At 52.7% G+C, this 15,653-nt stretch overlaps 1 protein-coding gene across 2 annotated transcripts; it reads left to right on the top strand.

Annotated features, from left to right (window-relative positions):
• The first annotated feature begins 315 nt into the window (after positions 1-315).
• On the top strand, positions 316-15,653 carry MAFG (MAF bZIP transcription factor G). 2 transcript variants are annotated; one of them, XM_037914101.2, is made up of 3 exons: positions 316-572; positions 9,331-9,392; positions 9,482-15,653. In XM_037914101.2, exons 2-3 carry the CDS (start codon positions 9,357-9,359, stop codon positions 9,932-9,934), a joined length of 489 nt encoding a protein of 162 aa, XP_037770029.1. In that variant the 5' UTR covers positions 316-572; positions 9,331-9,356; the 3' UTR covers positions 9,935-15,653. The 2 variants fall into 2 exon arrangements, with proteins under 2 accessions (XP_037770029.1, XP_037770030.1); XM_037914102.2 differs by lacking the exon at positions 316-572 and adding an exon at positions 8,211-9,142.

The following is a 15,653-nucleotide window of genomic DNA, read 5'->3' on the forward strand; positions in this document are numbered from 1 at the left end:
CTGCCTGCACCGCCGCCGCAGGCCGGGTGCGGTGACCCCAGCGCTCGCCCCGTTTCCGGACGCCCCCGCGGTGCGAACGCCAGCCGCAGGGAGCCAGGCCACCCGGCCCGCAGCGCCCGGAACGCTGCCGCCCGCGCGGGTCTGGCTGGAAACCCGCACCCCGGGGACCCCCGCCTCCTGCCCCCCTTGCGGCGCCTCTCGCCCGGGGCCCGGCCCGTGGGGGGCGGCGCCCGCTCTGGGCCCCGCCGCGGCAAAGGCAGGAGCGCGGCCAGCCGGCGCCCCACCCCCCACGTGCGCGCGCGCTCCCCACCCCCCACGTGCGCGCGCGCTCGCTTTCCCTTTAAGGTCCAGGCCCATCTGCGCGACGTCTTTTTTTGCGCCGACACGAATGACCGCGGCCACCTCCCTTTAAGGCTCGGGGCGGTTGCGCCGGGCCTCCGCTTCATGAATGGAGCCACGTGACCTAAACATCACGTGACGCGTCCGTGAGCGGCGGCGGCGGCGGCTCCCGGAATCTCGGTCCCTCCCAGCGCCACCCCGGCCCCGGCCCCCCCGGCGGCACCGTGCGGAGGGTGAGGGGGCGAGGGCGGGGCCCCCGCCTTTCTTGGGGGGGGGGGAGAGCAGGGGGCCCCCCCGCCTTCCCCGGGGCACTGGGGGGGGAGAGAGCGAGCAGGGGGGCTCCCCTCGCCTTCCCCGGGGCACTTGGCGGGGGGGGGGCGAGAGAGAGAGCGAAGGGGGGCCCCCCCGCCTTCCCCCGGGGCACTTGGCGGGGGGGGGGCGAGAGCGAGCAGGGGGGCTCCCCTCGCCTTCCCCGGGGCACTTGGCGGGGGGGGGGAGAGAGAGCAGGCCCCCTCCCCGCCTTCCCCGGGGCACGGGGAGGGAGGGCGAGAGAGAGCAGGGGAGCCCCCCTTGCCTTCCCCGGGGCACTTGGCGGGGGGGGGAAGAGAGAGAGCAGGGGAGCCCCCCCTGCCTTCCCCGGGGCACTTCGCGGGGGGGGGGGGAGAGAGAGAGCAGGGGAGCCCCCCCTGCCTTCCCCGGGGCACTTGGCGGGGGGGGGGGGGAGAGAGAGAGCAGGGGAGCCCCCCCTGCCTTCCCCGGGGCACTTGGCGGGGGGGGGGGAAGAGAGAGAGCAGGGGGCCCCCCCGCCTTCCCCGGGGCACTTGGCGGGGGGGCGGGGAGAGCGAGCGAGCAGGGGAGCCCCCCCTGCCTTCCCCCGGGCACTTGGCGGGGGGGGGGAAGAGAGAGAGCAGGGGGCCCCCCCTGCCTTCCCCGGGGCACTTGGCGGGGGGGCGGGGAGAGCGAGCGAGCAGGGAGTCTGTCCCCCCTGCCTTCCCCGGGGCACTTGGCGGGGGGGGGTGAGAGAGAGCGAAGGGGGGCCCCCCGCCTTCCCCGGGGCACTTGGCGGGGGGGGGTGAGAGAGAGCGAAGGGGGGCCCCCCGCCTTCCCCGGGGCACTTGGCGGGGGGGGGGAGAGAGAGCAGGCCCCCTCCCCGCCTTCCCCGGGGCACTTGGCGGGGGGGGGGAAGAGAGAGAGCAGGGGGCCCCCCCTGCCTTCCCCGGGGCACTTGGCGGGGGGGCGGGGAGAGCGAGTAGGGAGTCTGTCCCCCCTGCCTTCCCCGGGGCACTGGGAGAGGAGATGTGTTGCGTTCTCCCTGCTGTTTGCCCCTTGCAATGTGCAGACGTGTCTGAGGGTGTTAAAGGCGAGAGCCGTTGATTCATCAGGTGTCTGGGGCTGTGGTGGGAAGCGTCTTAGAGCTGCTGTGGGTCACCCTAGAGAGAGAGTGTTTCCGAGGAGCTGGTGCTTGCACCCCCACTCCCATTCTACCCGCATCTTGTGAATGTTGAACAGAGACACTGCTGACTCATCAGCATGAGCTCACAGGGCAGACAGTGCCAGGGGGTAATGGGGCACGAAGAGGGGAGTGAGGTGGGGGCTCATGGACAGGGGGACAATGTGCTGGTAAGTCTGTGTCTGCAAACCGACGTTTAGGGTGTCGGAGCTTGACATGCTGACTCATCTGCTGAGAAAGTGAGACGGTAGCGCTGTCATGGAGGGCAGCAGGTCTCCCCCTTGTGAGCCTGGCTGCTGTGGGATGGAGCTGCAGGTGCAGGCAGTGGGACGAATGGTGGAGTTAAAATCCTGACTAGAATTTGTGAGCGCACAGCGCTGGGTGACATCCATATGCTGGGTCTGTGCATTGACCACTCTGGCTGCTGAGGGACAGGATGTAGGGAGGAAACAGAAAAGGTTTGTTGTGGGAGGTGGATGTATGTGGTGGGGTGGGAACAAGGATTCTGAAAACACTTCCTGTTCAGAACTAGCTTCCTGGGGCTGGTCTCAGTGTGAGACCATCAAACTGTCTGCTCTGTATACTTTTCTGACGCATGTTTGGGCTCTGTGCGATCTGTTTGTTTGCATGCTTGTATTGTACTTGTAACACCCACTGTACCTCTCCTGCCTCAGCTAGTGTTACAGTTGATTGATCTGCTAGGGTGATAGTCTTGCAGTACAGTCCCCAGCAGGTCCCCAGAGACACACATGGTCTTTGTAACAATAAACACAACCCTTTCAAGGGCTCAGTTGAGGCTGGCATACCTTAAGCATAAGCAGAAAGAGGAGAGCAGTGCTACAGATCTATTCAAAGTGCCCAAAGATCAGCTAAACCCAACTGTTGTGAGACACCAAAGAACCCTGGGTAATAGTGAACACCTGTGTGGAACATTACAACAGTTCACCATCTTCCCTCCCATAGCAAGATTTCTGCTCAACCCAAATGCATTGTCGCAAGGCAGGGTGAACCAAAACAAGTGGGGTCAGGCCTAACTCCACTGGTAGATATGATGAAGACCTTTGCCTTTGAGGGAAACCCAGCTCTGTCAAGGGTGCATATGAATTGAACAATAACAGCAGTATTTATGAATTAACTGCTACTGAATGAGTCATTTTAAGAATGTTTTGTGTTTCTCAAGGATGTCTCACCAAAGGATTTACAGCTCTTTGCAGATACTTGCCTACTTCTAGGTTTAAGTGCTGTGCCTATAGGAACACAGGAATTGCCAGACTGGCTCAGACCAGTGGTCCATCTAGTTCAATCTTTGAAAGCATCCAGAATCAGCTGCTTTAGAGGAAGGTGCAAGAAACCCTGTAATGAACAATTATGGAATAACCAGCCCATGGGGGTAGTTCCTTCTGTCCCTGACTGCCAGTTAGTGTTTGGCTTAGGCCCTGAAGCAGGAGGGTTTATATGCCTTATACATTTCTAGCCTAGCTAGTGTAAGATCTGCTGTACACTAGGAAATTAGGTTGATATAACTACATCGCTCAGGGATGTGACAAATCCACCCCCGGAGCAACCCAGTTAAACTCACCTAACCCCTGGTGTAGGCAGTGCTACGTTGCTGGGAGAATTCTCCCATCAGCCTAGCTGCTGCCTCTTGGGGAGGTGGATTAACTTCGCTGACTGGTGATATCTCCTGCCCCTTTAGATAGCTTCTTCGCTGAAGCACTGCAGCTGCAGAGGTGCAGCATTTTAAGCGTAGACAAGCCCTAACTGTAGTTGCTCAATCTTTAAAAACACATTGCCATAGAAACACAGTTGACACAATGTCAGCCATTGTGTTAAGTTTCCCTAGCCCACACACAACTTCTTCTAAAGATCCTACCTATCAAATCAAAATGTATAGTAGTGGTAAGGCATTTATTCATAACGTCAGTTAGTACAAAATGTTAATGAATTAAGCTCCCAGCTGGGAGGCAAGCAGGTCAATATTATCCCCACACTGCAGAAATGGAAACTTAGGCAGGGAGAGACTGATTTTCCCAAAGCCACACAGTAAGTGCAGAGCCAAGAGTAGGATTTGGGTGTCTTGCATCCAAGTCCTGTGTTCAAAACACTAGGTCACGCTCTTCAGTATCCGTGTGAATCCCCATGTTTGTTTGTTTTTGAATGCAGTAACCCCTAAAATGTACCAGGCACTTGCCAAGCACAACAGAAGATCTGTTTCCTGACCTGAAGTGTTCCCATTCCGAGAGAGATCTACAGATGGGTGTAGGGGGAAGGAAAGATCCAGACAAGCGTGTTCTATGGGTTTTTTTGGTTGGTTTGCTTTATTACATGTATGGCCTCTGCATCAAGTTGTTCTACATGCTGGGAATTATTGTAATGTCAGTCTTTGCAGCACATCTGCTCCCTCTTACCTGGGTGATCAGCAGAGGTACACGTTTCTATCTGGTCTCCCAGCTCCTCTGGATGGAATAGATGTATATGAAGAGCAGCAGGTACAAGTCCCTTTGGATATGAAGATGTAAACTGCAGGAGAAGACTCTGCTAGAGCCAATTCACCTGCTGTGTTCCACAGTCCGTTGTTCAGTAACCTCACTGATGGTGATCCCAGGCTCTCTGAGCTGAGGGGTGGTGGTTGCTATTTTGTATGAGGTGACAGGTGAGGGCTGACAGAAGACTTTCTTCGGCCATCTGTGTTGTCAGTCACCCCAGAGGCAGGACTATTTCTTGCATCTTTGGTCTCCCCATGAAGGAAAAAGGTAGAGAAAAGCACTAGCCAAGAAGCTGTATCCCTCCTACCTTAGACCTGAGCGTTTGCTTGTCTCTGTACCCCAGAGACCTGACTTGGGTGTGCGCAGGGCTGCACTGTTCTGTTTTGTCTATACAATGTCACTTGGAATGAAAGCTTCAGAGTTGGGGCAGCTGTTGGACATTGTACCATTGGTGGAGAGGGAGTTTTTGGTCTGCGTTACTGTTAAAATATTTTCTTAGGGAAAAGGGGTTTAGAGGTGCAGAGGCTCATTGCATCCTCTAGAAGGGACTGAGAATTCCACTCTGTGGGCTCTCCTGAGCCCAACCAGTAACCAGGTTTGAGGGAGAAGTGTGAGGTGAGTTGCTGCTTATTGAAAGACATGCTGCTGGTTGATGCTTAATCTGCCCACTGCCCAGAGCTGACAAGCTTTGGAAGGGTTCAGAAAGTTTGAGCTGCATGCAGTGGGGAGTAGCAGATGCCACTGGAACCTTTCCCTCCCAGGTTTCAGGGCGGGCTGCAGGTCCTGCTCAACAGTAGAATTATTCTCCCTTCTTGCATCCTGGCATTTCCTGTGTCTGGAAAGCAGGATTCTCAGGTGACAGCTTATTGCATGAAGGTTTGCTGCTCAGAGCTGGGAAGGCCTCTGCTTTACAGCATCTTAGGCCACTTCCCATCTCCTGTGTAAGTGATACACCTTGCCCAGCAGGGCTCTGCATTTAGAAAGGGGTTAATGTGCTGAGGGAAGGAGTATCTGAGAATCGGCTAGTCTCATTCTCTGTCTGAATTCAGCTAAATTGTGCACAGGTATTTTAGCTGCACTGTAAAGATGCTCTGGGCACTAGTTTGACTCGGGGCCCATCTGCTGCAGCGTGTATCTGTGGGTGATCTGAAGAGATGAGTTGCAGAGGAGGTACTGTCTCCACTTCAACACGTACAGTCAGCGAGAATATTCAAGCGGTGTCTTTGCTGCCGGTGTAAGCACCATTGTTTGGCCTGCCATCCCCCCTGCAAAACCCCTTACAGTGCAGTTCCTTCCTCTGGCTGCTACATCCCTTGAGGATGGGCCTCCCTTGGTGGAGCGGTCTCCAGGCTGGCTGTGCTGCTGGAAGGAGTGACGTCAGCATGTTTACACTAGTTTGATGGCACAGTTCTGTGAATCGGGAATGTTGAGAATGGGGCCTGTGTTGAATCATGCGTTGCTGTCAGCTCTGTTGTGCCTTTTTTCAGCTGAGGAGAGAATTGGCTGTGCTTGTGCTGAGTTCAGGCCTTTTGAATTCTGGTGAAATGTGTTGAGGCTGCATTTTTCCCCTTGGAGCCGTTGTACTTGGCACTTTTCAGTGTGATCTTTCTTCATGAAGCCATTGAAAAGCTGAGAAATCAGCAGTCTGGGGAGTTAAACCAAAGTTTGTCTCTGCCTTGATGACCGTTCTGAGTGTCCTCTGTGTAGGCTTCTGAATAGCCCTGCCTTTGGCCTTCCTGTCAGGGCTGGAAAGTGACCAGCAAGCCTTTCCCTTGTCCTCCCCTCAGTGATGGAGACTCAGGCACTGATACCTTCTGAGTGATGCTTCTCCACCTTTGATCTCTTCTAGAGGGGGGGTGCTGAATCATCAGATACTTTCAATGGAATCTTACTACAGCTGCGGAAGTGCTGGGAGGCTAGGCTTGGATAGAGAACAAGGCCTGACAAATTGGATTCCTTCTGTTCAACCCTTTTAACCCTTAAGACACAAGGAAGAGTTTAAAGAAAAGGAGTACTAGTGGCACCTTAGAGACTAACCAATTTATTTGAGCATAAGCTTTCGTGAGCTACAGCTCACTTCATTGGATGCATGAAGTGAGCTGTAGCTCACGAAAGCTTATGTTCAAATAAATTGGTTAGTCTCGAAGGTGCCACAAGTACTCCTTTTCTTTTTGCGAATACAGACTAACACGGCTACTACTCTGAAAGGAAGAGTTTAGTTGTCATCAGGTTCTCCCACTCCTTTGCTCCTTTCCAGTCTGTTGATCTTTCTCCTACCCCCATCCCATCCCATCCCAGCTGTCTGACCACCTGCAGTGGTTTGGAAGCACCCAGCCATTGTCTCTCCACCACTGGTTCTTTTCAGCTCCCACCTGTCCCTGACTCTTCTCAGATCTCTCCTTGTTCCCAGAGTGACTCTCAGATCTGGAAGCAGTTTGCATGGGCTGTATGATTTTAGGAGCTTGAGGAGTGGGGAGGATTATAGCACCTATTCCTGACAGCCCAGTGCATTCAAACACCCAGTTTGCAGGAATTGAATGTTTTAGCAGTAAAGGGGCATGTGTAAATACTGCACAGTGCAGGGGGTGAAGGGTAGGGTGAAGCAGTGTTTTCTGAGCAGCTCCTGTGACATGCTTAATGGAGATCTGGAATTCTCATGCTGAGGGATTTTGCTGAGCAGCTTAGGCCCTAAATTTTGAGTGAATCTGCCTCTGCCCCCTCCCCCATATCAATACTTTGCTTGGGACTATATTTCTGGATATGAAGTGTTTATATAGTCTAAAATATCAGTGCCAAGACTAAATTTGTAGGATCTACAAATGTGAAAGTCGTCGTGTCCTCCCCCCCCACCCCTGTTCTGCAGCTTCTGCCAGTAGGAGCCCTTTTTCCATGAATGAGGAAGTAAACAGACTATTTCAACTCCATTGTAGTGGGGTGGGGGGGAGGATTCAGTGTTTCTCCTGAAAGTGAGAGAGAGTGAAATGACCCAATGAAGAGGGGAGAATACATTTTACAAAGCAGTTGCTGGTGTCCCGTGAAACTGTCCTGCTCATGGGCTGTGCGAGCCTGCTCTTTGTGCAGCAGCTTCCTGTGGAGGCTGGATGGCAGAAATGACCTTTCGTAGCAGCATTGTCTGAGCATAGTTAGCATCTCCTGAGAGGCTAAGGCTATGTCCTCTAGGCATAAATTACTTACCTCCCAGTAGCCTCTGGCACTTTAGAAGCATTTGAATCTTGCCTGTTTGTTGGGAATCTTGGAAAATGCTGAAGCCTTTCTTCTCTGGTGGATGGTGGTAGATGCATTGCATGATGCCTGAGCACCATAACTTGGCATTTACTGACTTTTGTGTCTGATTCTCAGCATTGTGTCAATGTTTCTTGCATGTAATGAACAAGATACAAGCTGCAAATATGATTAGTTTTATTGTGGCAGCATTAACTGTGCTTGCGACTGGATAGCACACAAATATAGAAGCGTTCTCAGTCTGGATTTGGATGGGAGTGCTCATCCCAGTCTTGGCAGTGGCAGCTCTCCAGGGTGGCTCATGTTCCCTTCTTGTTTGGGGCACAGCTGTGGTTATGTCAAGTGGGATTTCAGGAAGCTTCCCAGTAGCAAACCCTAGACAGGGCGGTGGTTTATTACTGTCTTTCTAGAACTGCAGACCTAGAGGAGAAAGGACCTAGGAGCATGAGTCTCCATTACAGCTGTCAGTGTATGTGTGTCTGAATCCCAGATGGCTGCTGTGTGAAGGGAAGAGCTCAAATCTTCCCACTGGTGGTAGCAAAGGGATCCACTCTCTTCTTTCTGTGGCCTCTTCATCTTTAATTTATCACCCCTTGTCTTTGAACTCACTTCCCTGAATCAGGAGGGGAAAGTGGTGGCAGGGATAGTCAATTCTTTTTTGTCAAGATCCAAACTTCTTGGTCAAGGTCCAGACTCCATAGAAAATAATAATAAAAAAAACCCAACAAAACCCAACCCTGATGATGATGATAAAATTTCAGAGTCCATTCAAAAGCATCTAGCGGTTTGGATTTGGCCCACAGTCTGCCTATTGACTACCCCTGGGAGTGGGCCTTCAGCCTGGCATTTTAACAGGAGGAGGAGCTTGTCAGGTGGAAAGTGCCCAGCCCCTGCATAGGGGTTGAGGAAATGCTTAGGCACCAAGTGGGGCTTATGGTGGTTGGCAGGGCAAATACTTTTCCAGTGCTGCAGGTTCCCCCTACCCTCTCACACTTTTGAGTGTGCCACAGAGCGTTGCTAAGTAGACCTGCACCCCTGGACTGTGGGGTGAGAGGGACAGTGCAGGTCGGCGGTGGGAGCTGGGAGTGGTGACTGTCTACTTCCTGGGGCAGCCCAGCAGGGGATTCTAGCAGAGCCAGTGGCTTTCCCCCTGCGCAGCTGCTTCTGGAATCACCATTCCTTGGATTTCACTGGTTTGGGTCCTCTGGACTCTCTGGCCCTCAGTGAGAATTTTGACCCCAGCCTGAAAGGGTCACAGGTAAGGGAGGCTGTTTTCAGGCCCCCTATGGAGGGAGGACACTTAAATGACTCCACCTGGTTGGTTGTGCTTGGGGGTTCTGAGGAAGGGGGTGTCTGAGAGAGGCTCAGAGGTTGCCAATGTGCTGAGTCAGCATGACAGGCTTGGAAAAACCATGCTCTGGACCCAGCCTGCTGCCTGCCAGGCTATTTTTAAATATGTGGCTTCCTTGTACTCTGACTCCTCCCAGTGTTTCTAATCTCCCCCCCACCCCCTTTCCCTCTCCAGCCACTGCCAGCACTTGGCTTAAGTCTTCACAGGCGCTCGGGTGAGGAAGGAGAGAGATGAGGAGCAGCAGCTTCTGCTGAGGGGCAGGATCAGTTGCTTGTGAGTCGGTCTGGTTCAGACTGGGAGACAGGTGCTTGCTAAGCATAGCATGTGGGAGAGACTGGCACTGGCAGCAGGCTTGGCCCCAGCCTCCCCTGTTGGAGCCCCTGGGTGCTGTGCAGGGTTAGGTTGCCCCTGGGGAGTTGATCCCATGGGCCAACCTCTGATCTTCCCCTCCTTTGTTTCAGATCCTGACTGACAAGGCTCTCGTGTTATGACGACCCCCAACAAAGGAAACAAAGCCTTAAAGGTAAAGGCGGGGGGGCCTGGGAGCATGGGTGACCAGCAGCTGGCGCTCTGTGGGGGATCGCAATAATGCATGTGTTCCTCTTCCCACAGGTGAAGCGGGAGCCGGGCGAGAATGGGACCAGCTTGACAGATGAGGAGCTGGTGACCATGTCTGTGCGTGAGCTGAACCAGCATCTACGGGGCCTGTCCAAGGAGGAGATCATCCAGCTGAAGCAGCGTCGGCGCACGCTGAAGAACCGAGGCTACGCGGCTAGCTGTCGTGTCAAGCGTGTCACCCAGAAGGAGGAACTGGAGAAGCAGAAGGCAGAGCTGCAGCAAGAGGTGGAGAAGCTGGCCTCTGAGAATGCTAGCATGAAAATGGAACTCGATGCCCTCCGCTCCAAGTATGAGGCGCTCCAGAACTTCGCCAGAACCGTGGCCCGGAGCCCTGTGGCCCCTGCACGGGGCCCTATCACCTCCAGCATGGGGCCCCTCATCCCTGGCAAAGTTGCCACCACCAGTGTCATCACAATAGTGAAATCCAAAACGGACGCCCGGTCTTAGTAAAGCAATGCTGCCTGGGCTTCTCTGTGCAGGGCAGTTAGGCGCAAAGCTAACCTGGAATCCCCAAAGCACAAACCCCTTTCCTGTTGGGTCAGGACTCCCTCCTCTCTGCTCGGGACTGGCCTGCTGATCACTCCATTTTTGTGTTTTGTTTTGTTCAGATTGATATGTCCAGTGGTGACACCCCCCCATCCTGTGCAAACAGAGCCTCCCACCTTTGGGTCTACAGCCCTCTGGGGCATCCTTGGGATAGAGACTGTGAAAGACCTTGGTGTTCTAGCCAAAGAAATTCTGCACAGCATGGAGGAAGGTGTGTGCTTGAGGCCCACGACACTTCTCAGTGGGTAGGGGATGGGAGGGCAGAGGAGGCTCTGTGGCAGGGAGTTGGGATTTCTGGTTTCAGTCACTTCCGAAGGATTTATTCCATTATACTTCCAAGTGGCATATCTCGGTGTCTGTTTGCCAGGTGCCCAAATCTGCTGCTTCTGTCTCGCTTGGTATCAGTGATTGCTGTGGGGGGTAGTTTGTGTAACTGAGTTTAACTTCTAGACATGCTGCCTGTGTCCCAAAGGCAGGTTTCCTTGTGACTTTCACTGCACCAGCCACACACATGCAGTAATGGAAGAGAGGAAATTGCAGTTCCCTGGTGTGTCTGCTCTGGAGATGGAGGGTGGGGGACGATGGGGACATTGTGGGGGGCCAGCAATGGTGGGAGGAGAAGATACCATAGTGACTGAAGGCCAGTTTTGTGCCTAACATGTTGCACTGAACAAGACCAAAATCACTAGTTTTTTCCCATCTATTGAGGGTATCAAGTGTGTCTAGTGTGATGGTTTACACAACCAGTTTGTGGTTAAATAGTCCTTTTATTTAAAGAGAGAAACATTCATTTTAAGAGTTATTAAATTATCTAAGTTTAAAATCAGACGGAAGAGAGCATATTTATAGTCGGCTTTTTTACCTGAGCAGGCAGGAATATTTGACCATATAAATGGAGAAATATTCTCTGTCTCTGCTAGCTGAAAAGTAAATAAAGAAAAATAATTTTAAAGTTTCTCATGAACCTCCTGCAAACTCTCTGTGGCTCTGAGGTTAGTTTTTATAAAGAGTTATCAGACTTTATTTATAAAATTTAGAAAAAGACAAAAAAGAGGCAAGTCCTGTTTGATATCTTTTTTGCAATTGTACCAAAAGTGACTTATTCTTGAACTCGCTGGCTTCCTTCGTGTTCCCACTGTGTTGCGCTGTCCGTGCTCTCTGAGCTCTTGTGTGGCGCTGTGATGTGATGGTGCCAATAGCTGCCTTTGCTGTCTGGATGTCCTGTCTTCATGCTGCCTTTGCTTTCCCAGGGATTGACATGGGGCACTGTCCTAGGCCTGCAGTAGATCCTTGGCACATAGGTAAGGTTGCTCCCCAACCAGTTGGGCCAAGATCCATCCTGACCTTTCTAAACGGAAGTCAGAACAACTTGATGGGTGTGAACAGATGGTGCCATCTCTCCAGGAGCCTCTCCTTCTGCACTGTCCTTTTGTATAGCCGAACAGCCTGTTTCCCTAGCTGGCAGCCACCCTCCTCAGAGGTACAGCTGCTGCTGGGGGCTGTTGCTAACCAGGTTGTTCTTGGTAGCTCTGTTACCTGAACATGGCAGACTGTTGTAAGACTGTTTTCCCCCTACTCTTCAAGCAGGAAAGATGGCAGGGAAAGTGAAGCAATGGAGACTGATCCAAGAGGTCATGTTTAGGAGGAGACTAATGGGAAATAGCTCTGGGCTTTGGTTTCCTTTTAGATCCTGCGGTAAGAACTTTTAAGTGCTCATTAGATGCTGGCCATGAGCCTCATTGTGCATTTGAGCAGGGCAGGAAGTTGCATCAGTCCTGGTGATGTCCTCCTTTTCTTTCAACAGCAAGGGAGTCCTTGTGGCACCTTAGAGACTGACTAGTCTCTAAGGTGCCACAAGTCCTCCTTTTCTTTTTGCGGATACAGACTAACACGGCTGCTACTCTTGCTTGCTGTTGAGTGTCTGCATAGTACTGAAAGGGAAGCCAGGACATAGTTGCTTTCTTTCCTCTCCATCCAGCCTCCCCAGCTTCCTGGTGCAGCTTCTTCTAGGTGTGATGTGTATGCAAGGCTATGCGATGGAGCTAAGATGCTATCTGAGGTCTTGATCCCTTGCCACAAACTGTTCCCCTGGCAGCTTCAGCTCATTGCTGTTACCCCGAGGTGGCAGGACAGTGGGAGGAGACCAGCCTGACAGGGACACTGAGCTCCATGTGGTGATCTCTGGGTTGCTGGATTCAGGCTGAGCGTAGGGGACAGAGTATGCTGGTGCTGGGCTAGGCAGCTTAGGAGCCTGTTCATATTGCTGACCTTCTCTGGCTGGGCACAGATTTCATGCCCACCCCACTCATGGGCAGAGATTTTTGCTTTTTACTTAAAGCAGGTAGGCCTGCCAAAAGCCAAGCATTCAGTAAGAAGAGGGAGGGCCAAGGACAGGTTGGAGTCTGAGCGCTCAGGGCAGAGCAATAGTCCACTATGGAGGATTTTCCATGAAGTCTCACCCTTACTCCAGAGCTTGAGGGATTTTTCTGCTTTGCTTTGCTCTGGGATCCAGGAGGAAGCCGTTGGGGTCGAACTTCCCAGTGAGTTGCATTGGATAGAGGAGAGGATTGGGATGTCTCCCACCTTCCCCATGTTCCCCCTGCCAAGCCATGGGGCTTTCTATAGTCTCCATTATGAAAAATAGGTGTCTTCAATCTCTGGTCTCAGTCCCCAGGAACCTGCTGAGACTGTAACTCTTGAGAAGGGCTAGTGACCGTGGAGTGTGCAGTGCAGCTCCTTGGGATTTAACTCCCCAGTTTTCTGGGTGTTGTTCAACTGCAGAACCCTGAAATGAGCCCAGAATACCAAGTCCTAACTCCCCTGAGAACCAGCTTGAAATTGGGTACCCCACATGAAGCCGAGTGCAGAAGGCAGTTCTGAGCCAGCCTGGCATGTCTGTCCTGCCTGGAATGCAGGGGACACTGTTGCCAGGGGTATATAGGGAGCTGGGTGCTGTGCTCTAGCTCCGAGAGGGTTTGGTTTGAGGAGGCCCCATCAGTGTTTGTGCAAGAGAAGGAGCAGGTGGTCAGAGAGAACCCTGTTAGTGGCTGCCAATCCCTTTCCGTCCTACTCCAACCCTCATCTAACAGCCTGGAACTTCTCTCCCTGACTGACAACATCTCATCCATCATCCGTTTTCAGAGGAGTCCTGGTAAATGTGTTTACTGGGAGAGGATGCTGTAGGGCTGGGTGCCGTGAGGGCTGGAGGATGGAGAGAGCAGGCGGCAGACACTGACTCAGACAGAATCTTTTCCTCTTGACATTCTTTTATTGTGCTTGTTAGTCTGTTATCCTGAACAGCTCTCTGATTGGCTGGGCATATTGAGTGACGTCACATCTCTACATAGAGGATTTAGGCGCAAAGGCAGCGAAGCTGTGGTTGTGTGATGTGGAGTAATGAACTCGGTGCTGGGAGCCGGGACTTCTGGGTTCCCCTCTTGGCTCGGCCACTGGCTCCGTGTGTGACCTTATGCAAGTTGCTTCCCTTCTTTGTGCTTGGTGCTCTGCCCTGTGTCAGTGACCGGCGTGTTGGAGGGGCTCTGGGCAGCTCCCTGTGGGCTGTGCTGTGCCCCATGTCAGTGACCGGCGTGTTGGAGGGGCTCTGGGCAGCTCCCTGTGGGCTGTGCTGTGCCCCGCGTCAGTAGTTTTGGTTCTTTGGTTTTAGTGAAGTATCAAATCTGAATACCTTCTTGCCCCTGTGTTCAGGGAATCCCCTGTTTATACTGAAGGGGGCACTCCCCCACCCACCCCAGCACCAGTCAGCTTCTTGTGTTTATGGATTGTCCCAGTGTGAGTCAGGCCCCCCAACCCTTCACTTGATTTCTCTCTCTCTCTCTCTCATATATAAGTGTTTCAGAGTGTGACTGTTCTTGTTTTCAAGGTGCTTGTTCATTTGGTTTCCTGCTGTGAAGGGTGTTGTGTTTTCTTTCTCTGGTATCTTTTTGACGCAGCGGGTGGGGTTTTTGCTCCTGGCCTGGCTGCAAAGCAAACCCGTGAAGTGTATCCACCCTCGCACGGCTGGGTGTAGGCGTGGCTGTCCCACCCAGGGTGTGCACAGGGACTTGTGTATGTTGTGGTGAATTGTGTAAAGTGATCTCTTGGCTTAGGCAACATGATGGATATTTCTCTTTCGGGAGAGGAAGAGGCAGACTGCAGTGTGCAGGCAGGAGCTAGGACTGCTCTGTGCGTGTTCATGCAGGTGGGGAGGGGCGCGTAGAGCACTCTTCCCTTGGGTTGGCTGGTGTGTGTGCGTGAGATCCTGGATGGTTACCACCATCCCTTTGTCTCTGGTATGAAATACATGGGGGGGAGGATTTGTGAAGAGCTGGGGGTGGCATATTTTTTCCAACCTTTTGTGAGCAGAGCCCCTCTTGCCCTCCCCCCACCACACCCCCAGTGGTCAGAGGGTAATGGCTAGCTGGGGGCTGTGTTCTGTCCCTTCACAAGCCCACAGGGAGGACATCGCTGGGAGGGGACTGGTCCTTTTGCTTACAGACGCCTTCCTGAATGAAGCTCCGTGCTTCAAGCTGTGGTTTTTCTGGCAGGAACAAACACTAACGCTCTCACCTCAGAGGAAGGTTCCCTTCCTGCCAGGGTACGCTGCTGCCTCCCACCATAGTAAAGGGAAGGGTGGGGACCTGTGGGTACACTGTGACTTCCCTCCCCACTCAGATATGAGGAGGTCGTGCTGGGCCCCTTTCAGCTGCAGGGCTGGCAGGTGTTAAGGGGCAGCCTGGCTGGGGCAGTATTCTCTTCTTAGTCGGTGGCGTTGCTCCCTGTGGGAGTAAGGAGCAGTCAGGTTGGCTGCCTGGGGTGCATGAGTGAGCTTTGGATGCTTGTGTATGATACCTCTGGCTACAGCCTGTGTGAATGATTCTGCAGCCCCAGTTCCTTCCTGAGGCAGCCACGTGAACCACTCCCCAGTGGAGGGCAGTATTGTGCTGCCATGAATTCAGAGTACAATGGTGGGGCAGCGGGAGTGGAGTCCGTGCCCTATTCCAAGGGGAGAAGGAACTACCAAACTGCTGAGCCCTGCCTGAAGTGTGACCTCACTGCAGTCTGCCGGAGTTTATTACACCCTTGGCCAAACTGGAATGTTGTTGGAGAAATAACATCCTGAGCACGAAGTGACAGGACAAGGGCGCCTTGGCCGCTGCCCAGGCTATGGTGCCCTGCAGTGTCAATATTGGCTTGTGTCAAACATGAGGACTGGGCCTGCAAGGCTCAGTTCTGAATCATGTATTTGCTTCTTTTCAGTTTTAAAAGGACTCTAAAATGGTAAAAAAAAAAAAAAAAAAAAAAAAATATTTTATTAAACAGAATCTAATTTGTAAATATAAAAAATGACTAGAAATGGGGGCGAGATCTCTGACAGGGGTGTAATAAAATGTTCAGTGCAAGGCTTTTCTATAACCAAGCCAAGCCCAGCTAATCATCAGTATTTATTACTAAATTATTGTCCTTTTTCAACCTGTAGATCGGTATCTGTTGATAACTGTCGGGGATTTGCTGTTGCGGCCCCGTTGGAGGTGTTGTTAATTTATTTCTGTATATAGTGTATGTTTGTTCATATGAGGCTTTCTTTATTTTGTATATGACCAATAAACTTCTTTTAAAGAGA

The sequence above is a fragment of the Chelonia mydas genome, chromosome 14 (assembly GCF_015237465.2).
Source record: "Chelonia mydas isolate rCheMyd1 chromosome 14, rCheMyd1.pri.v2, whole genome shotgun sequence".
In the NCBI taxonomy this organism is placed as follows: Eukaryota; Metazoa; Chordata; order Testudines; family Cheloniidae; genus Chelonia; species Chelonia mydas.